Genomic DNA, 26104 nt, shown 5'->3' on the forward strand with positions numbered 1-26104 from the left:
ACACACACACACACACACACACACGCACACGCACACGCACACGCACACGCGCACGCGCACGCGCACGCGCAGTTAAAAAAGAAATGTAAATACCTGTCTAATCTGTAAGTTTGAAAGCAAATTTTCTTTCTTTCTTTCTTTGTTTATTTATATTTATTTTTTCTTTCCTTTTCTTTCTTTTTTTTTTGTGGCCAGAGGGTTTTGACAGTGGGACATTTTTAGTTAAACTATCATCTGTTGAGAAGTTTTTTCTTTACCAATAAGACTCGAGATGAATTGCTTATACTATCATTTCAAGTCAAGGATGTTTTATGCTTAAATTGATGCCAGAGTCACAAGAAATTGGATGATAAATTAATATGTGACACAGACAAAAATAAGGTCAAGTTTCTTTGTTATAAGAAAAAACCCACAATGCACTGTAATGGAAAATACTTAATTAGATCATTCATCCAGTCAATAGCTCCTTGTCCAGTGCCTCTTAGCTTAGGTACTGTCAAGGCAGGGTTTTCTTTCTTGTTCTTCTCTTCTCTCTCACTCCTCATTCTCTTCTCTTTTTGTGTCCACCAACATTTCTTTTCCTCCCCCAAAACTTCGTCAACAATGCTGTCACAGCCGTGATGCCCTCTGATTCTCCTGACGATAGGGAGAAAGGAAGGCCTTTGTTTCCCAATGTCCTTCCTTCTCCCTGCTGGCTTTGGCTGTCTTCTGCACAGGACCTAGAGGAAGAACCAATCTGTGTGCAGGCTAAGCAGGAAGCTTCCATATACTATTCAGCTGTGTTGGGGAGCACGGGATCTTTGGGGTGTGTGATGAGGGGGCAGGTGACAGAGTTTCGAAACATCTAGACATTCTTCCGAGACCCCTGGTATGGATTCCGGATAGTGGTGGGAGGCAGGGACCCTCGCATTTATCCACTCAAGATGCCCCTTCATAGTTCCTGGTGTCATGGTGGCAGTGTTAATAGAACTCAGGCTTTCTAGCCCCAATAATGACCCATTAGAGCTTCAGGAAAAGCCATCATATTTCTGTAGCATTTATCTGTCAGCAGGAGACTATTACAGAGCACAAACTCACATTGTATTAGTGTTATCAGTTCCTTATGATCCTTGGCACAAGTGCCAGCCAATGGGCTGGCAGTCTGCTGGCCCCACTGGGAGATATAACTCCATACCCAGATTCAAGCATGTGAGAAGGCAGCAGATCTGCAGCGCTGTGTGGCTTGGGATGTTCCCCTGGCCTGCAGCCCATGACACACTATCCTCAGAGATGCTCAGGTTAAGGTCACTGACTTGGTCGAGCCTGCCTTAGTCACTGAGGACTGTTAATGGATGCCATTCCAGGACCCACCTTCCCTAGTCCTCACTGTGAGCTGGAGCAGAATCAGGGTTGGCTTATGATCCAAACAACTCCATGGAGTCAGCTTCCTCTTCCTGGGCTGGTGGTAAGAAATGTGTCTATACATTGGGTGTTTCCCCCATGGTCTTGTTCTCACCCACACCCTTGATTTCAGGAGCTGTGGGAATGGATGAGGGACAGAGATAGCATAACCAAACTATGAGCTCTCACATCCACTGGACTTAGTGACCAGAGGGTAGACTCTCTAAAACTGCCTGGTGGGTCCTATTTAGTGATGAGGCCCAGGGTCAAGTCCTCTTGGGGGACCACCAGTTCTGTTGAGTTTCTCAGCTTGAGAGATGCAAACAGCTTCCACTTGTGGTTGGTCCTAAAGCATGTAGAAGGAGGAATTTATGGAACTCGACGAGAGGCATTTCTTAACTGTTACCTTATTTGTGGGGAAAGAAAAATAATGACGGTGTGAGGAGTCTGTTCCAAGGGAGAGAGGATAAAATTAAGACCGGGTTCTGAAGGAGCAAAGGTTGGATTTGCACCAAACCACAGGCAAGGATTGCTGGGCTGCTGCAAGGTGCCTCGAGGATGGCAGAAGACCCCGGTGCAGACGTTATGACGACATTAAGGTCTGAGGCCAGCTATGATGGAACCTAGCAGAGGGTGGGTCGGTGTGGATGGCCTGATTTGTGCTTTTTGTCCCAAGGGAAGCATGATCTTTGGAGCAGAGTAGCCCATGTTGAATGACCGTGGTTGAGGATAACCTATCACCAAATCATGGCTTAGGGCATGGCTTAGGTCATGAAATTGGCCTCCACCAACTAGCAATTCCTCTTGCCCTCCTAGGAATCCATCAGGCAGTAAGAAGTGAACACAGATGTCCACATCCCCAGTGGACCTATGTGTGGAGTACATCCAGAGGCTCATGCTACTGATCCCCCACAACCTCTGAAAGAACTTGCATTCAGGGAAGGAGGCCGGGCAAGGAGAGAGGCTTGCCTGCAAACATTAAGGAGTGATTTGAGCAGAAATTCAGACCTCGGCTGACATGCTCTTCCAGTCTTTGTTATGTGACCTGGGGAAGGACATTTCAGCACACATAAAAATGTACAAATCTCTCCATTTATCAAACCTGATGAGAGCTCTAAATGCAGGTGTTTCTCAGCTCAGGATGGGGCTACATCCCCAGCAACCTATCATGAGTTGAAATGATTGTAGGTTGGAAAGGCATTGACTGTACCCAGCCTAATGAACTTTGTAGCCTGCCTACACAGCACACTGTGGTGCTCCCATGATTTGGGGCTGAGTGAAGGCTGTAGCTGTTGCTGCCTGGCACATCAAGGCAGTATGGCACACATCTATACACGAGGAAAAGGATTTTTAAAGGTGTTTTGCTGTGTGACCTTTGCCCATGAACTGCTCTGCCCCAGGCACTGCTGGGTACCGGATGCTGGGATTCTCCGGCCAATAGCATAGCCACAGCCTTAAGGGATTTCCAATCTAGTGAGGAGGGGCAGTGACTGTATACACGTGATGCTAACTATGTTAAGCAACTTGAAACAATGTGAATGGCTGAAGATTCATTCTGGTGCTGTCTGGGAGGGAGAGAGGGGTCTTCTAGATGGCAGCTAAGGTGATTGGGCTATGGAGGGGGTACAGAGGGACCCACAGAATCCTGTCATGTGAAGATGTCCCTATAGGCCAAAGATCAGGCTTCATTTCTCATTGTAACAAGAGTCACTAATTGTGTATTTTCAAACCACTGTCAAGCCTGTGTGTGCTTGGAGAATGGACTGGAGAGAGAAAGAATTCAGAGAAGCCAGGCACTGAGGCCGGCACAAGAGATGGAGTCATGTAGAAACCAAGGTCAAGGGCAGCACCTCCGGATCTCTTTGTCTCTAATAAAATACCTATTGTTTTTTTTTGTTTTGTTTTGTTTTAATGATGCACTGTGCTGGGGGTCTTCTGATAGAGCGAACATCCCTATCCATTTCTTGATATCGCCCTATGCTTGCCTCCACTTACTCACACGTGAACCCTATCACTTGCCCTTCACAGCCCTGACTAGTGCATTTAATCCAAGCCAAATACCACCCTTGAAGCCCGTGTCTATTCCCCAGACCCCTCCAGAGTGGTTGATCCCCTCCTTCAGTTTCCCCCACCTCTCTCCCTGCTTTATCCTAAAAACGCAGCACTGCTTACAGCTACTCACTCCACTTACACATTATTTTGGTAATAAAATTATGTCTTCCCCCCTCTCCGTTCATTGTCTTTTGTAGAATATGAGAGAATACGGTGATAGTCTCTCCTGAGGGCCTTTTCTCCCCTGTTTAAATAATTCTGTATCCACACCAGCACACATACTCATTTGAGCCATCAAATTGATTATTATCCCTGTGGCAGGCACATCCCCAAAGACCAAAAAGCCCCGCAAGAAGAGTTGGGACTTGACTTATGGCTTGTTTTGGTACAGTGGCAGCCCATAATATTCTGTTTCACGGAGGAAGAGGGAGCTGGGGATGCAGGTGTGTTGATAGCTGGGAATTCAGGTGTGCCTTAGAAAGTGTCAACTTGTGCCTCAGAGAAGCTGTGACAAGTAAGTTGGAGGTTTAAAAAGCACAATTGTGTTTTCCCAGGCAGACAGACAGAGGTTTATGCCCAGGGCCTGTGTCCTGCCTGGGTACACTACTGAGATGTGCCAATGGGCAAAGCCTGACTTTGTAGTCTAGAGGCATTTTGTGGATACACACCCTGCATCTAGCTGTTTGACAGCGGTTCAGAGCAGGGGCTGGCCGCACCTCACCTGCTGGCCTGACTCTTTGCTCGTTTGCACACCTAAACACGAATTTCTAAGCCCCTGGCCGCTGCTCCACGGTGGTGATGGTGCGGAATGTGACTAGTTTTTAATTTGGAGAACAAACCCTTTCTGAGGGGCTGAGAAGGGGTTTGTCAAGCCTGCTGGTTCCTAGAGCTGTGTACCGGGTGGGTGGGTGGGGGCGCGTATGTTAGCACCCCCCCAACAGTCCCACCAGGCAGTTGGACCTCCCCCTGCACACACACTCCCCGCTTTTCAGCTGCAAGAGCAAGCTTTAGGACTCTAAAAATCCAGCCTTCCTACTCCACAGGAGATGGAGACCTTGCTTGTCCGCGGGAGTGTCCTATTCCATTGAAGTCTCTTGGGCTGGCCCCCCTCCCCCCACCCCAGCTCGATTCTGTCACTTTAAGTCCAGCCCCTGAGAGATAGCCAATAGGAGCCAAATCATACATCAGTCTCTCAGCCTTAAAGCTACAGTAGGGTTAGTGGGCTCCAAGTGTCGGGCGCCCCAGCCTCCTCCACGGCTTCGCGTCCCCTCTGCCCGGTCGCTGAGCGCGCGGATGAGTGGGAGCGCGGGGCTGCGCGCGGCTCTGTGCCTCCGGCTCCCCCGCCGCCTCTGCGTCCCCCCACTCCTCCTCCTCGCGCTCACCGTGCCCAGCCGGGGACTCGCACCTCGCCGCCGCCGGTGCCCTTCACTCGTCTTCCTCGTGATTTCCCCGCTGCCGGTCTCTTCCAACTGGGAATGCTAAAACGGGACTGATGGACGTGTCCGAACTCTGCATCCCGGACCCCCTCGGCTACCACAACCAGTAGGTGCCTTACTTTCCCGTCTGTCCGGTCCGTCTGTCTGTCTGTCCGTCCGTCCGCCTGTCCGTCCTTCTGCCCATCCAAGTGTCTCTGTCCTGGATGTCGCAGTTCCTCTTCTACACATTCCTGAAGTGGCGCGGACTTGGGGGTGGGAGGACACTCGGGGACTTGGTAGAGGGGAAGCCACACACTTGCTGGGTTTCTCTCTCGGCTTAAACCCTCCTCGTAACTTTTCCCGCATCCTCTTTCATGAGCCCTCACTTTTAGACAACAGGGGCGCTTTCTCATTCACTCTGACTTTGCTCCACGGTGACAAAATATCTCCATTTCCGTGAGGGGAAGGCGGAAGCCCAGAACAGGTGCGGGGAACGTGGCTGCAAGGGTGTTCTATCCCGTCCTAGGAACCCTCCCCCGCGGGTGTTTTGATTTCCATCCTGGCTACCCAAAAAGATTTCAGCCAGGGGCAGAAAACACGGAGCGTGCTGGGTCCAGTCGGGAACTGCAGGCTGGCCAGTGTCGCGCGGGCACCGGGGTCCCAGCGGGACGCGCTCGGTGTGCGGGTCCCAGGAGCCCCTTAGGGTTCGGCGGGGCCCGGAGCGCTGCGCTCCTCCGCACGCCCTGCTTGGGGATCCTGTGTCCCGCCGGGAGCCCGGGTGGCCCGCTGGGCGCTGCGGTGGAGGTGAAGTCAGTTGGAGGTTCTGGGCAGAGTGTCGGGCGCTATTTCCCCCGCCGCGGGCTGAGTTCCGCCAGAACGTGGGTGATGCGAGCGACGTGAGTGGCTGTGGCTGCGGCGGCTGGACGCGACTCTTGGGAGCTCCGGGGTCTTGGGACAGTTTTCCGAGCATCCTGGGTGGGAAGGGAAGTACGGAGCCTAAACCGTGAGTGGCTGCCCCGCTGGTCCTGCCCGGGCTATCTCGGTTCCACCAAGGCCACCCGCGCTCTCCAAGGTGGCCGTGCAGCCTGCGCAAGCACCTGCTAGGGGCTCCCCTCTGGCGCTCCGTGTCCCACCGCGCTGGATGCGACCCGGAGTGTTCGGACCCCTTGTGCCGGCCTGAAAATGGTCCTCCGCAGGCTTAATAATGAAGACAAAACGAATTAAATGAAAACTCTAGCTTCTCGCGGGCAGCTTTCCTAAGTAACTTTGTGGTTTTTCCCCTACCCATCCCCCTTTTTCTTCTGAAAGAAACTTACCGAGTCAGGTTTTCTTCCCTACCACGGTCCTTTCCTTTACACACCACTGATCCTTTCCCTGCACCATCCCGAGAGAACTGGGGAGACAGCTCTAAGATAAAGGCTGTGGACCGCGTCTGGTTCGGTGAAGTTTCGAACCCTCCACCTCACCTCGGAGACCACTCTACTTGCGGCGGTCAGACACGAGGAGGCAACTTCGCAGCACCTCCGTGTTGACAGTCAGGCTGTCCCAGGCACCCCCCACACTGACCATTTCGCTCCTAGTTTTAGGATTTTCCCCTAAAGGCAAAAAGAGTCCTTTAGATTAGATACCTGCAGAATTTAAACTGGGGGTTAGAAGGAGATGTTGAGCTGGGAGAGGAAAGCGGATCCTTAATTATAATGGATTCTGATTTCCATCAGCTTGAAAAGTGGTTTTTCATTCTCTTTCAGGGTTATGCTGCTCGCAGCTCCTGGGGCTGCCGGGTGGCAATGGAGGGTCTTGGCTTTCAAGCTCCTCCCCAAGGGATTATGAGAGCCGGGAGAACCCCGGGGAAAGAATAGGTTGAGGGTATGGACAGTGTGATGCTTGTTGGGCATTTCCTCACATAAAAATTACCAAGTACAACAAATATTGGACATTTAAATTATTTAGGCTCCTTTTCTCCGGAGGTGACTTCTTCCCTTGAGCTCAAAATATCTCTGTGTTTGTCCCCGGGTCAAGTCATCATGAATCAATATGAAAGTGTGTGTGCATGTATGTGGAGGGGCCCGAATGTATGCTTTGGTAGTGTTGACCAAGTGAACCCGGACAGCTCCAGGGCGAAGAGCTGGGCTCTTCCCAGAACCCGCAGAGAGCCTGATTTCAGTTTAGGAAGAAATGTGAACTAAGAGGGGGATGTCAGGGAGACAACAAACAGGAAGATGGAGCCAAGATCTTGGAGGTCTGAGGAAGGTGTAAAGCGGAAATCATTTCTAAACTAAACCTGGCAGTGGTGTGGATTCTCTCCCCTTTCTGACTCTTTTCTTTCTTTTTTTCTTTTTCAAAATAATAATAGCAATAACAATAGCTTCTCCATCCATGAGCCATACCAAAAGTCAGAAGTATGCCTGCTGTTACTGAGGACTCAAACAGTCGTGAAATGCTGTCTTTTTTTTTTTTTTTTTTAAACTGAGGACCTTCCAGGCAGCGGCTCCAAGCTATAACCAGCAGTTCACACATAGGTGTATGCAGAAGCTGGGGTTCCATTTGCACAAGGATGAGCCTGGCAAGGACTGAGGGTGGTATGTGGAGGAGGCAGATAGCTTTGGGGCCACCTCTAGCCAAGTAACAAACCAGGAGGCTGCTTACGTTGGTGTGTTGGAAGAATGGCGGCCTGAGTGCATTTACCACAGGCTCGTGTTTCTCAGAGAACCTGAGCTGGAGTGGGGGTGGTGGTGGTCATGTGCTCTCTACATACCATCTTTACCCCCATGTGGTAATTGGCATTCCCAGACTTGAGAAAGCCAAAGCCGAAGGGCACACACAGGGAGTGTGAGTTCAGAGAGGGGGGAGCCTGAATCTCTCCTCCTGCCTCCTAACTCATGTGTCACCCTCTCTGTGTCATCCTCACTGTCCCAGGTAAGAAATGAACACACACACACACACACACACACACACACACACACACACACACACGCACCTGCCTACCTTTCTGCCCTCCCTTTTCATTCTCCCATAGTCCATCCTGGAGGTGACTCCCTCACCCTTCCTAATCAGTGTTTTATGTACATGGAATGACCTACGGGAGCCAGGGTGAATGTACTCTCCTCCAGTGCCTGTGTGTAAATGAGTCAATGACTCATTCACTTGCTGGGGACCCCCAGGCACAAAACCCAATTGTGTGTCTGGGGTGGGGCGGGGGTGGGGTTGCCACCTTCCAAGGAGGAGGACCTCTATGTTGATGTTAAAGAAACAAAGAACAAACTGTCCCAAAGGTAAAATATGTGGGTTCACACGTAGGAAAAATGCCACATGGTAATTCAAAATCAGTGACCTGGAGAAAAACAAAGGGGGAAATTAATTTTTAATGGTACATTCAAAAATAAATCAGAGTGAAGGCATTAGTTGTGGTTTTCCAGGGGAGGGGCCCCAGGAAATAAACCTTTATCTGTCTACCACTCCCCTAAAGGTGTAGCTAGGTGGTAGAGGATGATAGGACAGCTAGACAGAGTTGTTCAGCCCTGAGGCAATAAATACAGAAAACATTAGGTCAGTGTCACAGGGCCCAGTCAGTGCTAAAGCCTTTCCTGGTCCGTGACAGCCCTATATCCTTGGAAATTTCCTCTTGGAGCTTATTATTTTACCAATTCCTTTTCTTCAGAAACAGTCCTCTATTTTGCCAACAATTACAGTATATGAAAAGACTTTTTTTTTCTTTTATAAGAGCATACACAAGAGAAACAACTTGATCCCCCAAAAAGGAACATTTTCATTCTATTGATTGGGAGTAATCAATAAATATCCCATTTAGTCCAAGAGAAAAGGGACAGAGGGGACTTTGGGGGAAAGCAGTGTGTGGGGGGTGTAGACGCTGTGATGGTGACTTGATGTCCCCCTCGGCCCCCCCAGAGTGCCCTCACACCTCTGCTCTTCATTCTTCTCCCTGTAACTGGACATTTTGTCAAATGTTGTTTGAAGAGAGCTGAAAGTCATTGAAAAGTTTCTCTCCTTCCTTGGTCTTCTGCAAAACGCCTTGCTTCTTTGGAATAGAGGTCTCTAGGGTTTCCAGGCTATCGTAGTGCCCAAGGATGTGGTTGGGGAAGCCTAGGGAGCAGGCAGGCTGCAGGAGGAGGGGCGGGCCTTTGACAGACCAGAGGCAGGGTACTATTGACCTGGCTCCCTAGAACTTGGCTGCAGGACTTGTCATCTCCACATGATTAAGCTGTGGTCCAAATGGAAAGGAAAGAACGGTAGATAGTTAGGCCGTGATTTACCTTTTCCAATAAAGCCTGAGCCATACCCTGAATGCCCTAATCCTGATGCCCTCCCTCACCTGCTAGCTCTCCTCAGGTCTACCCACCTCTCTCAACAGGAGACCCCTCAAAGCAGACCAGCCATGGGGGACTGGGATGCTCGCCTTAGATAGGAACTCTGCTCAGCCTCAGCCAGCACTGCTGATGGCCTCTGAGAATGTCTGCTTTGGATTCTGGTGACTCTTGACTCAATGTTCCAGCTTGGCTGGAATGTTCAGCATCTAGTGTCCTTCTCAGTCTCCGTAGTCCCGCAGAGACACACGGGTGGGGGTGGGGGCACGAGTGGGCTGTGAGTGCAGGGTCTGCAGATTGCTCCTGGAAAGCTGGGAGGGTGGAGTTAAGGATGGGCTGGAGCCGAATCTGTCAGTCAGTTGGGAAGCATCCTGAACATTCTGCTTGTGTGTCCTTGAGACTCCCTGCTGCTTCTCCGGCTGAAAAAAAAAAATTTTTTTTTTGGTGGTATGCATCTGTGACCCCTGACAGAGCTGCCTTCATGTGTGCCACGTTTGCCATCTCTATCCCAACACACTCATCCATCTCTGTGGAATGCTTGCTTGCAGAGAGGACCATTCCTTAGAGGTGGGGCCCACAGGCTTCAGCTGGCCCTAGTGTCTCCTGGTGGAACCAGAGTGGCCTGGGGCCCGGTTACATCTGGTTGTCCCATTGGCCCAATGTGGTCTGGTCCCTGTGTAGGGAGGTTGTGGTGCTTATAATTGCAAATGTAATTAGCAGACCAGCCATGAGGGACTGGGATGCTCAACTTCTCTGCACATCTCTGTGACCTCTGTGATAAGCTGGCCCGGCAGGTTAACCCTCGAAGGACCAGCCTGTCTCTTGCCACCAGTGAGGCCCACTGATCTTTCACTGACAACAGCAGAGCTATGCTGGGACCAGACCCCTTCCTCTGGAGAGGCTCCCAAGGCAATGAATAAGCAAGGTTGGTACTTGGAGATTTTCCTTCCCTAGAACACTGGGTTAGTGACCCTCAGTTCTTGTCTGCTAGGGCATTTCCTTCCTCATCTTCTGGCCGCACTGGGACGGTGTGATGGGAGCCTTTGACTGCAGGCTGGTTGATCTAGGAGTCATGTGGGGGAAGCAAAGCTCTAAAAAGAGCTCATGATGACTTCCACCCAAAGCACTGGGGGCTCTGGGGCAGGGGCTTGTGTTCACCCATCTCATCAGCCTCTAAGGCAGCCAGCTTGCAGGAAGTGAGTGCTTCCCTGGAGTCTGAGCTCTGAGTGAGTGTATGCTCTGCAAGGCAGCCCAGCTTCTGGCTGTCCTGCTTGGAGATTTGTGGAAGGCATGGCATTGAGAGCAGAGACCCCAGTTCATCATCCAAAAATAGACACCAAACATGACACAAGTGTGGACACATGGAGAGATCTGGGCTTTTTTCTCCCTCCTGTGAGTGCCTTTCTGTTTTTGCCTTTTTGCCTTGGTCAGGATTAAAATCACAGAGGATCTTAAGGGGATTTTAATTTATAAGTACTAGGGTAAAGAAGCTTCAAGCCTTTTTGTGATACCATCAGGAGCTACATCCAGCCCTGGGTCATTCTGCGCTGGACAGTCTATGTGTACTGGTGTGTGCAAGCCTGCACCTTGGGCCAACCCCCTCCCTCCCCCTCCCCCTAAAATGAGTGACAGTGTACAAAAGGCTGCCTGCCTGTCTCTTCCCTGAGCTGAGATCAGGCCTGGCAACATTCCAGTAGAAACTCTCACCTTGAAGCTGATCCAGAGTAGCAGAGGGATCACAGAGGGACCCACTGGCTGGTGATCTTGTGGCCCAAAGGATTTTAGCTTTTCTCAAAGGCCTCTTTTCCGTTTTTTTCAGCCTGGGCTGGACTGGGGGCAGACGGGGGTGGGAGTGGGGGGTGGGAGGGAGTTAACAGATGGCCACATTTGGAGGAACACCTGAGTACTTGGACCATTCTGCTCCAGGCTTCTCATGTCCTCCGCTGTCCCTGGACAGCCACATCATCAAGCTGGAGTTTAAAGATGGTTTCTTAAGTCAAGGAAAATTAAGTGTGGTTTATCTGCCTTTTCTATATGGGATCTGATAAGGTGTGTGTGTTGGGGGGGGTTGTTAGATGAACATTTTAAAATTTAAGATCGTCCCAATGTGAATTAAAATTAGTTAAATCTAAAGTTTTTCTGAAGGTGAATATATGTGTGTGTGAATGTGTGTATGTATATGTATGTGTTCATTTTGTTGTGTTTTTAAATGTGTATAGATTTTTATCTTAAATATTCATTTCTCTCCTTTGTTCTTTAAGACCCCCAAATTTTCTATTCTGCGCTGTCATCCAGCTTTGCCCGGGGTGGAGTCTTTCTGTTTCCTGTTGCTGTTCAGCATTGCCCAGGATGGAGCTATTTCAGGGAATGGTTTTCTAGAAAATGCTATTTTATTCTTCAAAGTCATCTTATTCGAGGGTCAAAGGGTAGTTGCACAAACTCTGACTGGGTTTTGTCTTTATCATTTGGCTTCAAGTGAGATCAATTTTCTGTTTAGCAGTGTAGCGCAGGTTCCTCTCTGGCCAATTGCAGCAGCAGCTAGCTGGCCGCCCGGTGACCAAAGTCTTGCTAAAACAGAGCATTTAAAACAGAGCGAAGGAGACACACCAACATCATCCTGGGCACCGCTGTCCCAGAGTTTCAGATCTGAAATACAAAGTGTTCTTTAAGTTTCAATTGTCTAAATTAACCGGAGTTTACACACGGCATTTTAGAATTATCATTTTTTGCTAATTCACTAGTTTCTGGTTTGAGGTTTTTTTGTTTGTTTGTTTTTTTACCTGACTGTGCTCTAAAGTAGATCTCTAAAGCTGGGATGCAGTGCATGCCTGCAGTCCCAACACTCCCAGTGGAAGGAGGATCAGGGGTTCAAGGTTATTCCCAGCTACAATATCGAGTTGGAGGCTAGCCTGGGCTCTGTGAGATCTACATTAAAAAGAGAGAGAACGAGAGGAAGAAAGACCTGGAGAGGTGGTTTTGAACACCATCAGCCTTTCCTTGTGCTCTTGGCTTCTGAAGGGCAGAGAACAAGGCTCTGCAGTCCTAAGGACGCATTCTGGGGAGGAGCGGGATGGAGGTGGGTGTCCTGGCTGGCCTTTTTCTCAGCTCTTGTACAGTTCAGCCTCATCCCCTGCCTTCACTCCTCCTCTCGCTGGGTTTTCATCCTGCCTTGGCACAGTGTCTCCGTGTCCACTATCCTGTTTCAACTTCAGTTTTGGAGGGAGACTGTAGGTGTGTGGATCTGACCATGCACACAGGTCTCAGTGCACGCAGGAGTGTGTTTGAGTTGCCCAGGGGTTGAATAGGTAAAGTACGATCCAAGGTCTCCTCAGCCACTCACTCCACTCTGATTCAGCCATCTATCCCTTTATCTACTGTCCTCTACCTGCTCACCAGGAAGAAGAATGAAAAAAAGACCCAGTATTCATATGCCATTCAAGCTGGTGTGTCTGTTACCTGGGAAACCAGGTGATAGGGTATGAACGGAGGTAGCAGGAAACGGCAAAGTCTTCAGAGAAAACTCCTCAGTTTTCGAATTTGCCCCCATCTCACTGCGCAGTCCTGGGTGCCCTCTTTTGGGGTCCTGGTGAAACAGAGTAAGCAAGCTCGTCTGCACTCTTGGTTCTCTGCTTTTCTAATCCATCTTCAGAGAACATCTTTAGTAGTCAACCGACCCTTCGGCGTGCATGGAACAGTATTGAGCATCTTCGTTTCAGCCTGACTCTTTGTCAGCCGTCTCCTGGGTCTGTTGACGCCATCTACCTAAACAGTAAAGCTAACAAGCTCTGTCAGGAAGAACACTGCTTTTACAGAAATAATAGCAACAAGGTGGTGGTTGTGGTGACTATGAGAATGGAAATAATAGCTTTCACCTTTTCCTCCCCCCAGAGTGCCAAGCAATTCTCATGACCAGTTTGCTCACAGTATCTGGATCAGAGTGGTCACATTTTGCCTCAGAACATAAATGTATTTGTGGGAAGGTAAATACTCAGAGGCTTCAGGCTTGCATATTTGAATTCACCCAGGAGCAAAAACTACCCGGTGTCCAGATATGAACAGGCAGGTGGAGGAGAATACATGAGGTATTAAGCACATGTCCCCAGTTCCAGAGAAGTGTGGAAGGGAGAAGTGTCTCTCACTAAGGACGCCGTTTCACTGACTCCACTGTATCGGCAGTCCCTGTGTGGTCCTCCCTCATGTTGCCATCATATATTCTTCTGGCTACATTCTCAGGTTGGGGGCCTTTGGAGGACAAGGGGGTGATGCTTTCATATGGAGCATCTCAGAGAAACGTCACGAAGTGAGCAAAGTCACCTCTTTGGCCTGGGTCACCTTACGGGCCATTCCATTTCTGCCAGGCTCTTGTCCCAGCTAGCAGCAAGCTGACTGCTCTGGGTGCCTCTGAGTTACTTCTGCATCCAACAATGCCCATGGTTATGTTCTCTCTCATTCGCTTTTGTGTTTGTTCGTGCATGGAGTTTGGGAAATAAGATACAGCTCTACCTCCCCTCGTGTGCTGGGGATCCTGGTGTCTGCATTCTTTTGAATATCTTAGCATCATTATTACTCAGCTTCTTACTCAGCTGCCCCCCCACCTCCCACCCCCACCCCCGCAAAAAAAAAAAAAAAAAAAAAAAAAGAAAGAAAAGAAAATCGAAGCTTTGGATTACAAATTGATTAGTAACTGATTTAGCAAACAAAACATCCCCCTCTGGAAATGCAAGCAAATGTAGCTGTGCCATTCAGGTTTAAATCTGCTTCTCACTCAGTCACTGAGACATTCTATAGCTGCAATTCCCTTGTTGGACTCAGAGTTTTGTTTTTCTTTAATTAATTAATTCATGAATAATAAAAACCAATCAGTGTTGTTCAGTTTAAGAAGGATTAGGAGAAAGGGTGTTCTGTTTTGTTTTGCTTTTCTTCCAGAGAATGTTTGGAATCTGTGTGTCGTTATCACCGAGTGTTTAGGGATGGCCTGAGCGTGCCTGCCTGCCCGCCTGCCTTCGTAGCAAATGAGCTAGCTGTTCATTATAGAGAGGTGTAACACTGTGTTTGGCAGGTATAAAGCCAACTTCCTGTTGACTCTTGGGGCTTCTCTCTTCGTATGTCACAATCCCGTGCTGATTCCAGAGGCAACTGGTTGAAATGAAGATATTTTCCTATATAAACAGCATGCACACGAACAGCCAAGGCGGCAGCATTGGCTGTTTATTGAGGATCTCTCTGATTTTTCTCTTCTCTTCTTCAGGAAGTAACTCACTGGAAATGTACCTGCCTTTGGGATTCAGGTTCAGGGATTTCTGTGGGGGTTTATGAATGGTTTTTTATTTGGTTCCTTTGAGACAGGTCTCACTAGTTGGCCTGGAACCTGCTGTGTAGACCAGGCTGGCCTCAAACTCACAGAGACTCACCTGCCTCTGCCTTCAGAGTGCTGAGATTAAAGGCGTGCGCCACCACACCCATGATTCATGATTTTTGCAGAAATTGTATTCATTCTTTTCACAAACGATATCTACCCCTCTTGGCCATCATACCAAGCCATTGACAAGTGGCAGACATTTAGCAGGCATGTAGTAGGCGGGCCACAAATTGTCGGTGTTAATGAAAGCATGGTGCCTGAGCTGGACGTGGCTTAATGTAATCACCGTGGCTTGGATTTCTGTGTGTGTAACACAGAGGATTAAAGAAGGGATTACCAAAGGGGGCGGGGATGATGGATAGGAAAATTTCCCCTGAATGAGCGAGTATATTCTCAGCTTCCTGGGTAGAGTTGCTTGATGAACCAGAGAACGACCAATTTTAGATGAACAATGTTTCTTTTTTCTTTTTAGTGTAAATCTCCTGTAATGTTTCCTACATCTTAATTTTGCCTGATTAAGTAACACATTATTATAGTCTCCCTGTCATCGTTGTTATTGTCATTGTGGCTTTGGCAAAGCCCCCAAAAGCAGGTGTATGTTTAGGGTTTGGGGGATGCAGAAGGGGGTGTTGTGAAAGAGCTTCCTTTTTTTTCCAGTTTATTGATTTATTTAATTTATTTTTTGGTGTTTTGTGACAGAGTCTCACATAGCCCAGGTTGGCCTGGAACTCACTATGTAGCCAATGATGATTTTGAGCTCCTCATCCTCTTGCCTCCATGCTTGGATTTTATTACAGGCATGCAATACTATATTACAGGCATGCAATACTATATTACAGGCATGCAATACCACACTCAGCTCAAATTATTTTTAATTATGTTTTTCTTCGTTTACTTTGTGTTTCAGTATGTGTGTGTATATATGCGTGGGCCTGCGTGGGCCATGGCACCATGTGATCAGAAGACAACATGTATGAGTTGGTTCTCCTGCCTTGTGGGTCTCCGGGAATCAAACTGAGGTCCACCAGTTTGGCAGCAGTCACCCTTAATGGCTGAGCCATCTTTCTGGCCCCTCAAAGTGTTAAGTGACCACCTTCATCATTTTGCCAATATTAACTGGCTAGGTTGGTCATAAGCCTCAGGGGTTAGTAGGTAGAAGTGAGCTGTGCTCTCCGGTATGTGTCAATAGAATTGCGATTGTGTAAATAAGTCCATGGGACTTACAGCACCCACGGCTGTTGAGTTTTGCTTTTAGGGAGAAGCAGAGGCAAAAATCCTTTTGGAGACCCATATTTGCTTGGTGTCTCCTCCCCACCCCTAAACATGTTGGACAATTACAGCGTCCCTAACGCTCAGGCGATGAGAAAGGACCCTTGCTCTACCTAAAGAAAGATGCTGTCCCCTGATCCCTATGGAGAACACTGGTAAGCGGCTATGGGAAACCCGCTGGCCTCAGTGGGAGCAGAGGGGGACCAGGGATCAAATCTGGACAGAGCCAGCTTGGGGCGGGTTGCAGATAAACTAGGACCCGTTAGCAGGATGCCCACGAACCCTAGCTGCTCCTCACTCACCCCCCAGAGCTAGTAAGCACACCATTGTTTTACATGGGGTCTCCTTGCCGCCTGGATACCGGGAACTAAAGGGCTCTAGAGCCCCCTACAGGCCTTCTCCGACTCTGCACCTCGTGGACAGCCGCGCCTTCTAGAGCCGAAAGGAGAGGCGCATGGACGCCTCAGAAGCCAGGTCACAGCACAGCGCTGGTTTCTAGTTCTCCTTTTGAGCCGTGGTGCAGGCTCTGTAGGACTACAACTGTGGAGCGCCTTCCCCTAGCACACGCGCACACACGCGTGCGCGCGCGCATGCACACACACACACCCCGCAGGACACACTCACTGCCTCTGCGGCTTGCCTGACCTTCAGACAGCCTGGCAAGTGTTCCAGCCCCACTTATTCTGAGGAATGCCCTCTGGCTGCTGAATATGCAGAAGTATCACAGCCAGGTGCAGAGCTTGATGGTGGATTCAGAGCCTCTGTGGATGATCTTAATAATAATAGTAACAGTCACAATACCTGACATTTATTGGGTGCTCACTACGTGACAGCATTTTCCTAAAAATATTTCATACGTTAACTCACTGCTTCCTCATAACAGCCCCGGGGAATCTTATTTCACTGCTAGATAAAAGGACGTTAAGTCACTGTTTCAACCCTCGCACGCTGCCCTTCGTCAGGCTTCGTAAGGACATTCTCGACAGACTCCTCTCTTTCGTGGCCTGTGTTTCTCCCTTCTCCTGCCTCCCATCATCATTTCTGCTTCACCCTTTCTCCATCAGGTCCCAAATCAGAATCTGCATGTGATCCTGGAACCCGACTGGAATCCTGCTTGTGTCTCCCAGGGAGTGCACAGACCCAGTACAGCCATGGCCCGCTCCACCCTGCAGACTGTGTGCCTTCCCCCTCTCTATCCAGTAACCCAGGGATTCCCAGCAAGACACCGAGAGCATCTCCACTTCGTTTCTGTCTCCATTCACCATCTAATGCCCACCTGAAAGACTCTCATCCAAATACACTCTTGAGAGCTGTTCCTTCCTAGAGGGCCTTTCCCCATTCTTGAGAGCGTCTTCGTGGTTGCATCCTGTGAAACCCTGCCCAGGGATCCCCCTCTTTGTGACACCATCGCTTACACCCCCTGAATATCTCTCCTTGAAGCTGCCCTCTGGCCCTGGGTTGCCATCCTGGCATAGAGTAGGTAGTTAATGAGAGCCCTGTGAGGATGATTAGGAGACTGGAAGTGAGGGAAGAAGAGCCTCGGGGGTATAAAATTCGGGGAGGAGAGCCATGCAGACAGTGCTGACCGGACTGGCTCACCTGCTGCTCCACACCTGCTGCTTAAGCCGAGCAAGGAGCAACCTAGCATGAAGGCATGGCTGGGAGTATGCACACCCTCTGGGAAGCAGCTAGTTCCCGGGCTGGGAGGAGACCTAGCTCCAGGTGCCCCAGGAGAGGCCCCCCCCCGGGAGCGTCCATTGTTAAATTTTCAGTGTTTTGTTTGTTTGTTTGTTTTTAAAGCTGATTGTTAAACACAATCACTATTGACTGATTGTTAAACACAATCACTATTGAACAGGAAGTAATATAAATGTGGAACTCAATACATCTTAGTAAAACCAAAGATCGTAATACTCAAAGCTCATCATTTCCCAAGGCTGTGGGACACTTTGCTTTCTCTCAGTGTTTGAAGCAGGTAGCCATCCCTGAGCCTGTCAAGGGACATACAGTACGGTGGCCATTTGTGGCTTGTCCCTCTCAACTCCTCAGAATTGTTGTCACACCCATAGCTTGAAATGGGACATCATAAAAACTGGAAAATACTGTAAGTCAGTCATTGTCTCCTCTCACTCCTACGTGTGTTCCTCATCGGCTACCAAATCACTATCTGGCTCCTGTGCATCCTGCTCTGTGGCTCTGGATAAATAGCTTGACCTCTCTGAGCCTCAGATTCCTTATCTGCGGCGAGCCTCCTTGTAGTGCCGGTATAAATAAAACCTGGCAAACATAAAGAGCTTAAGCAGAGACTGGTCCACAGTAAGTGCTCAATAAGCATTGACTCATCTTACTTACTCGTTGTTCTGGACGTATCCAAATCCCACAATGACAGACTTCCCAGATAAAGGAATGTGCATTTTTATGCCTGGAATCCAAGGTTCATTGCTTTTCCCCTCCTGCCCCGCTGCCCACAGTGTTAAGCTTGAGAAGCTCTGAGCAGGAGGCAGAAAATACTGAGTGGCCCAGGGGAACAGCCCTGGTGGACTAGAGGATTGTGCCCCAGGGCCTATGAGGCTTTGAGGTTAGGGCTGCAACAGATTGGAGAGCAGGTGAGGAGGCACATACGAGGCCGGGGCCGAGTGGAGCTGGTGTCAAGCATAGCCAACCTGCATGAGCAGGGAAGGTGGCAGATGGCTGTTGGCACACTGAAGCTGGGCAAAACGACCCCTGTCTTCTCTGAGTGTGGGACACAGAAGCTCTCCCATGACAGACAGGGGCTCCTTTGGTATTGGGAAGAGAAGATATGTCCCAGGCTATTTGAAGTGAGTGTCCTGGGCTGGACTGCGTTGACCGTGCTCTTGTTTCTTGGGATGTCGCAGCAGAGTGGGAAGCTGAAGGACCAAGGCTTCAGTCACTCAGGCAGCAGATGTTGAGCAGAGGCTAAAGGGGCAAGGGACCTCTGGCTCTTGGTCATCGGGCTCCTCAGGCCCCAGCCAGCTCTGGCCCTAAAGGGTCATTTGCTCTCAAGTTATCTGATGTGGCTAGGTCACTCCCAGACGGTCCCTAGCCAGCCTCAGCCCAGCCCACTTCCAATAGTCAGCTAACTGGGAGCCCATGGACACCTAGAGGTGGTTCCAGCACCTTTATGCACAGGCCTGAAGGTGCATCTTGCTGATTGTTATGATCTCATTTTGCTTTTTAACTCTGGACTCATAGACCGATGCCCTTGGAAGTGACTGTCTAGATTGGGCGGGCAGCCTTGGAAAAATCTATCTCGACTTCCCACTTCTCATAGGCATCTTGTCTTTCCTTGAGCAGCTCTGGGGCTTGCCTGGGTCTGAATTATATGTGAACCAAAGCACAGGATCAGGATTGGAGGAGCTGCCGATAAATAGGATCCGTTTAAGGATGTCTCCTTAGGCTGAACTGCTTGTGGTCTACCATCTAGCTGTACAGGTTGTTCATTGACCAAGAGGACCTGGTTGAGAGGATGGGTGAGATCTAAGGCTCGTTGTCCCTCCATCAGGAGACACATGTAACAGGGAGAAGATGGGGGTGAGCATCTGAGGCCTTGAGGGTGTTGAGAGGCTGAGGACCCAGGGCCTGTTCGTTCGACGGGAGCAGCCCCATCACTAACATGAGCCCAGATCCCTTGAAGGCTGCTCTGACTGTTTCGGCGGGTGCCCTCCCTGCCAGTAAGTTCCGAGCTTGGTGTGCTTTCTGCTCTTGTACTGGTTAACGGGTCCCTGCAGCTGTCAATCTACTGGGAGGGAAAGGGAAAGGCGACCTCAGCTTGTTCCTACTAGCTTGTTCTTACTGCTGAGAATCCCAGTGCTCAGGGCTAAGAACCATGCTGCAGCCTGGAGCATCCACTGGCTGGCAGAAAAGAACATCTGGAGAGGTGTTGCGATCTTCAGGCTCTGAGGTCTTGATGAACAGGTTTGGCGGCATGCCTGAGCGCAGTCACTCTGAGAGGCTGCTGCAAGGGAGGAAACTTCAGTGTGCGGTAGAATTTGCTCTCAGGTCCTCATAGTGACTCTAGGTGGGCAACCCTGCCCTGCTTTATAGAGTATAGAGGAGGAAGCATTTCCTCAGGTGACGCAGGATCGGTAGAATCAGGTCCAAAACTAAGCCATTTCCTCCAATAGTTCTGAAGTCCGTAGGCCTGGAAGCCAGCCTGTCTATCACATCTCATGGTGGTCCAGCATGGGCCAGCCCTTACCTGCTCCCTGCATATGAACAAACTGAGCAGGAAAGGGATGTGGAACCTCTGAGAAGGCCTGTGGCTGTTCAGAGGATTGGGGCACCTGGAAGGGTCACAGGCACAATCTCAAGCTGGTCCATGTGACCAGGACTGGGAGAGCAGAGCTGCAGAAGCTCCGTCTGTGTCTGTCTGTCCTTGCTCCACTGCTGTCGCAGCTTTCCAAGTTGGTCCTTCTGCATGTCCTATGACAAAGCCTGGTGGGGTGGGGGCTGAATCAAAGGCTCAGGTCTTGGGGCGGGGTCGTTGACAGCAGATGGGTACAGGGACTGGGTCTGCCTGCTTGGTGAGGGCTGGCCTCCCCGCCAGGCTCCTGTTACACTAAATGCCTCACAGAGCCTGGCTGGGCTATGGGAGCTGGCAAGGGACAGCAGATCACCTGCCCCAAACACCATTAATCTTGTGTCTCTGCGGGCTCTTGTCGTCCGACGCTAGCCTCCCGGCACCAACTGTGGCAGGGAAGGACATGAATGAGACCCTAGATGCCTCTCCATGGTAGGCCAGGACCCTGGGAAATACCATCTGCCTTTTCCATGTCTTCTGACATCAATTCCCCAGGTGAGGATACATCAAGGAGAGCCCAGGCTGGTGAAATTCCATTGTTACTCTCTTGACAAGACCTTGGCAGTAAGGTCATGGCTATATAGGCACCTCCAAAACTATGTGTGGGCCCCCCAAGGGGGCTTTTAGAGGATGACCTGGAGCCCAAGACTTAGTCACTGCCTCTAGCTGGCCAGCTTGTACACTGGGCAGCAGGGGTCCTAATCTCCCATTCTAGATTTCCTTGTCTAGCTCATCCTTCCCCCACAGACTGACCAAGTGCAAGCCACAAGCCACCTGGGTGCCAGATAGAAAGAGTCTGACCCTGGCTGTGAAAAATCTTAGAGAAAACCAAAGTTATCTGGGCATGCTAATGATGCATTCCTATAATCTTAGCACTCAGCACCCTACGGTAGGACTGAGGAGAGTTCAATGCCAGCCTGGTTTAACCAGTAGGACCTTGTCTTGAAAACAAAACAAACAAACAAACAAACACAACAGCAAAACAACCCATGATGGTTCCCTAGCCTTAGGATAGTCCCAGAATAGAAGCACTGGGACTAGCTGTGGGGAAAAATGAAAGAAAATAAAAGGAGGCCAATAGAGGGTCTTTGATTCAGCTGGATGCCTGGTGTTCAGAAAAGGACCTTCAAGCTAGGAAGGTAAGCCGTGCCTCAAGTCCCAGCACTTGGGAGGTGGAGACAAGAGGGTCAGAAGTTCAAGGTCATTCTCTGCTACACATCAAGTTGGAAGGATAGCCTGGGGTATGTGAGTCGCTGTCTCCCAGGGGAAATACATGAATAAAGAAACAGCTCCTGCCTGTATGCTTGACTCTGTGGAATAACCTCGTCATTCAGGCCAATGCGGGCTGTTGAGGGGGCTCATTTGTCCATGGCACCTTTTCTCACTTTTCACTCCCGGCCTTTGAAATGTGGACAGTCCCTCCTCGGCCAGCCTGCGCTTGTTGGAAAATTGTCTCTGTAACCCTGGGAGGCAGCACAGGTCTGTCTTCCTCTCTGTGCCCGGCGCACTGCAGCACACTTGCCCACTTTCTGTCCCCACTCCCTCTGCTGAGCACACACATTTCCCTCATCGAGAAGAGGGGTTGAGAGATGCAGTAGTGGTCCCAGAGGTACAGAGCTGATAAAAGTCGCGGCAGAGTTGGCGCCGGAAATGGCTCTGTGCTTAAAGAAGGCTTGGTGCTCTTCCAGAGGATCTGAGGTTTGCTCCAAGCACTGGTTGTTCACAACTGCCCTCTTCTGGCTTCTGTACTTAACACGTGTGCGTGAGTAAGCACACACACACACACACACACACACACACACACACACACAAGGTAAAAATAATGTTTAATTTTTTTTTTATTTTAATGTCAAAGTAAGGTTCTGAATCTTGGTCTGTAGTCCGCCATGCTGGGTGCACCTGTGGATGACAAATAACTCCTGTATAGCCCCCCCTTTTTTAAAATTATACTCACTTATTTGTGTGTAGGGCACACATGCCTCAGCTCATAGGTGGAAGTCAGGCATGGAACTTGGATCACCAGGTTTGGTAGCAAGGGCTTTCACCAACTGAGCCGTCTCAACAGCTCTTTCTCTTTCTTTTATTAGTCAGGCTTTTGTGTATCCCAGGCTCTCCTCACACACACTGGGTAGCCTAGGTAGACTCTGACCTCGGATCCCCCTACTTCCACCTCCCACATATGGCGATTATAGGCATGTGTCACCACACCTAGTTGAGGTTCTGGGGCATGCTTTGTGCTTCATGCATGCTGCCAGCTGATGCACCTGAGCTGCATCTCACCTCCTTTTGTTGATATTTCCCCTACCAGAGTTCAGAGGCCAACCAGAGATCAGGAGGTCTCTGTTTGCTGTTTGCAGCCTGGTTACCTTTTCATTCTTGTCTCCTTAGACACGGGGCAGCGCCTTCTCCTAGCAAGGTCCAAGGAGTGACAGCCTTGGCCATCGCCTTCATGGCAGCTGCCGTGGGTGCCAGATAAATGTACACATGGGGCCCTTGCAATGACCCCATGAGATAGAAGGTCCTCTGATCTTTGTTTCAAGACGTTGCAACTAAAGCCTGGAAAGGTTCTTTGACTGGCCCCCAGGTTGCTCAGCATTATACCACAGAGTGAGACACAAGCTTGAATCGGGTTTATTAGATGTTCCTGTGTTTTGGTATAGGCCTCGGGCCTCGGTTTGCCTCTTTCCAGGTGTGCCTAAAAGGCAGATGCCAGTGCTGTGGAAGGGACTAGTCACTGTGGTGGCATTTAAAGGTATAGGACAATGGGACAGTTTATGGGTGGATTGGTTGATGCTTTGGTTGGTTTTTGAAACAAAAGTCTTGCTATGTAGCCCAGGCTGGCATTGAAATTCTAGGCAATCCCCCTAATCTTCCCAAGCGTTAGAATTCCAGGCATGAGCCAGGCGGTGGTGGTACATGCCTTTAATCCCAGCACTCAGGAGGCAGAAGCAGGCAGGTTTTTGTGAGTTCGAGGCCAGCCTGGTCTACAGAGCAAGATCTAGGAAAAGTGCAAAGCTACACAGAGAAACCCTGTCTCAAAAAGCCAAAGAGAAAGAAAGAAAGAAAGAAAGCCTCCTGGGATAAGGATTACAGGGCCTTCTGGGAGCTCTGGGTTCTTAGACAGGTCTTCACTCTGAGTATTGGTCTCTTTTACGGAATGGGTACAGCAGCCGGTTCATACAAGAGCCAGGAAGACAAGGTAAGGTGTCCTTAGCCCAGGACTTGGGTTCTTCCTCCCTCTCTCCCACCAGGCTCCACCCACAGTCAACATCACTCCTTTCTTTGGAGGGGGCCACAGTGCAGCCAAGGTCATTTAGAAGGGAGGCTGGGGAATTATGTGGGTGATGAGGCTGAGCAAAGTGATTTTTGACGACAAAGAATGTGAGGCCGTGACTCTTTCTCAGAGGATCTGACCCTCACAGGCTGTTTCCCAAAGAAGCGCCAAGACTATGACCAAAGGCAGCATTGCCAGGAACAGAGATGTCCAAGGTGACCGACCATTTTGAAGGGGACTGCACGCTCCCGGTATATAAATATCACTGGTCACAATGGGTCTCCTGACTTCACAGTCACAGCCCGATGCCCCAGACCAGCTGTCCCTGCTTCGTGTTGTGAACTTGGTGGGAGTTCATGTAAGTCTCCGAGGGAACTTGGGTAACTATGACAGCCACTGGTCAGGTTCCATCCAGTTCCATGCGGATGGCCCAGCAAGACATCTCTAACTTTCTCATCTTTGCAGCCATACTTGCAAATTGCCCGGCAGAACCCATGCCGCTTTGGCCTGGAGGTCCAAACGAGCCAGAGCTTGCAAGAACCTCGCTGAAGATGGAGGAAGGAGGCGCAGTTTACACAGCCCCTTCTGCTCCAGGCCCATCCACTGCCCTTGAGAATTAGCCTAGCAGTGGAACTTCTGTGTAGGCAAATCTCTCCCTTTTTCTCATGCTACCGTATGCTGACCTTATCCTTCTGGAAAAACCTAGAAAAAAATTGTTTGGAGAGGTAGAGTTTGGAATAAGAATGTAGCAAGCCTGGAGATGACCACCAATCCCAGCCTGCAGACTTGAGAACAGAGAGAGAATGTTGAAGCCAGTGAATCTTCCAGAACTCACTTCAGCTTGGATGACCACTGTTCTAGTTTCGTTCTGTTGATGTGAAGAAACATTGACCAAAAACAACCTGGGGGAAGGAAGGGTTTTATTTGGCTTATACTTCCGGGTCCAATCACATCTCGAAGGGAAGTCAGGACAGGAACTCAAGGTAGGAGCCTGGAAGATATTACAACCCAAGACCACCTGCCTAGGTATGGAACCACCCACAGTGGGCTGGGCCCTCTTGCATCAACTAATAATCAAGATAGTCCCCCACAGACATGCCAACAGACCAGTCTGATCTAGGTGAGTCCTCATTTGAGGCTCTGCTCCCCCACAGCTCTAGGCTATGCTAAGTTGTCAATTACAGCTAACTGAGCGAGCATCTTCCTTAGTTGCACATGTAAATGGCCTTTTCTTTTGTGAAGGATGGCCGTGTGGACACCTTTTCACCTCTAATGTTGTTACTTGACCCAGTGTCATCCCTGTAGTAGGGGCCAAGTTGGTCGACAGTGGATGGAGCAGGTTATGTCCTGTGAAAGATGTGTGTGTGTGTGTGTGTGTGTGTGTGTCCCCTGACCCAAGCTCAGCAACCAGAAGCTAGGTAGTCGAAAGCCAGATCTCAAGGCTCTGTGGGGAGCCTGGAAATAGAAAGCAAAGATGTGGGCACACATACCTATGTCTGGTGTCCTTGAAGGCCCAGCTCCTCTGGCAGGGCTCTGGCCTATCCGGTATTCTTCTCGAGACTGCCATCTCCATTTCTGGGCTGGGCCTTGGGCTGACTGGGCAAGGCCCGCCAACACTAGAGAGGACAGACAGCCTGCTTTCATTTAAATTAATCTCCTCTAATAAAACCTTCAAAGAAATGTCTAGAACAACGCCTGGACAAGTATTTTTGGTACCCTATGGACCAGCTGAATTGACACAGAAAAAAACACATCAGCAGTTAAATGCATTTGGAAAACCCTACATACTACACACCACAACTCAGCCTTGTGTCTTCCAGGCCCCAGTAGTACATTACAGGTTTTGAAAAATTCTGCAGTAAAGAAACCTATTTGATTCATTCACTCCAAATTATTTATTTGACCATGGTATGTTTTGGGGAGAGGGCCTTGTTAAATTCCCATGGAGCTAAGTCTAAGGCACAAAATACTGGGACCACTGACTCTGGTAATGTGTGAACTAGCTGTTGTTGCTCAGAACCTCCTCTGTCTGTAGTACTCGGCTTTGGCCTCTGACCTCTCTCCTCCATGCTTTCTGCTCTTCTGTGCCAACCCATGATCAAGGCCACCACACAACTGAAACTTTCCAGGTAGCCTCGTGGCCAAAGGGCATCTGGAAGTCAAAGGACTCAGAGAGAACTAGGAGTTGTGTTTGGTTTTTGTAACAGTCTCACAGAGTTGTCCAGGCTGGCCTAGAACTTTCAGTAGCAGGCCTCCTCCCTGCCCCCCCAATCTCCCACCTCTGTCTTCCAGCTGCTGGGATGGCAGGGATGGGCTTCTACTGGTTTGCCAAGTATTCACTCAGTGCTGAGTTCTCAGCCTGGCGCACACAATCTCTCTCATCTTTCCATTCACCCTTTGAGGCCAGAAAGAGTGTCCCATTTGACAGATAAACAGGCCCAGAGAGGCTGTGGGATTTTGTAGTGAGTCAGTCTTTGGATCCTGACCCATGTGAGTTCAGAACAGTGATGGGACCACGCTCTTGCCCTGGTCTTACTGTGTACGGGCAGCCCTGCAGAACAAGGAACCTCCTCAGTCACACTGTCTGGGTGGCTCAGTTCATCTGAAAGCCCTTTGCTGAGAGCAGAAGGGAGACAGGAGAGCAGGTCAGGGCTGTGTGAGCCCAGGGCTGCTGGGGAGGAGAGGCTGTGGGGTTGGCCCAATGTTCCCACA

At 49.8% G+C, this 26104-nt stretch overlaps 1 protein-coding gene across 1 annotated transcript in view; it reads left to right on the forward strand.

The window, feature by feature from the left end:
• The first annotated feature begins 4837 nt into the window (after positions 1-4837).
• The window catches only part of Esrrb (estrogen related receptor beta), a 105574-nt gene continuing 84307 nt past the window's right edge, over positions 4838-26104 (forward strand). The window contains 1 exon segment of the mRNA XM_036206169.1: positions 4838-4974. Coding sequence (XP_036062062.1) covers positions 4925-4974 — 50 coding nt within the window. The 5' untranslated portion in view covers positions 4838-4924.

This window comes from Onychomys torridus, chromosome 14, assembly GCF_903995425.1.
Source record: "Onychomys torridus chromosome 14, mOncTor1.1, whole genome shotgun sequence".
NCBI classification, from domain to species: Eukaryota; Metazoa; Chordata; class Mammalia; order Rodentia; family Cricetidae; genus Onychomys; species Onychomys torridus.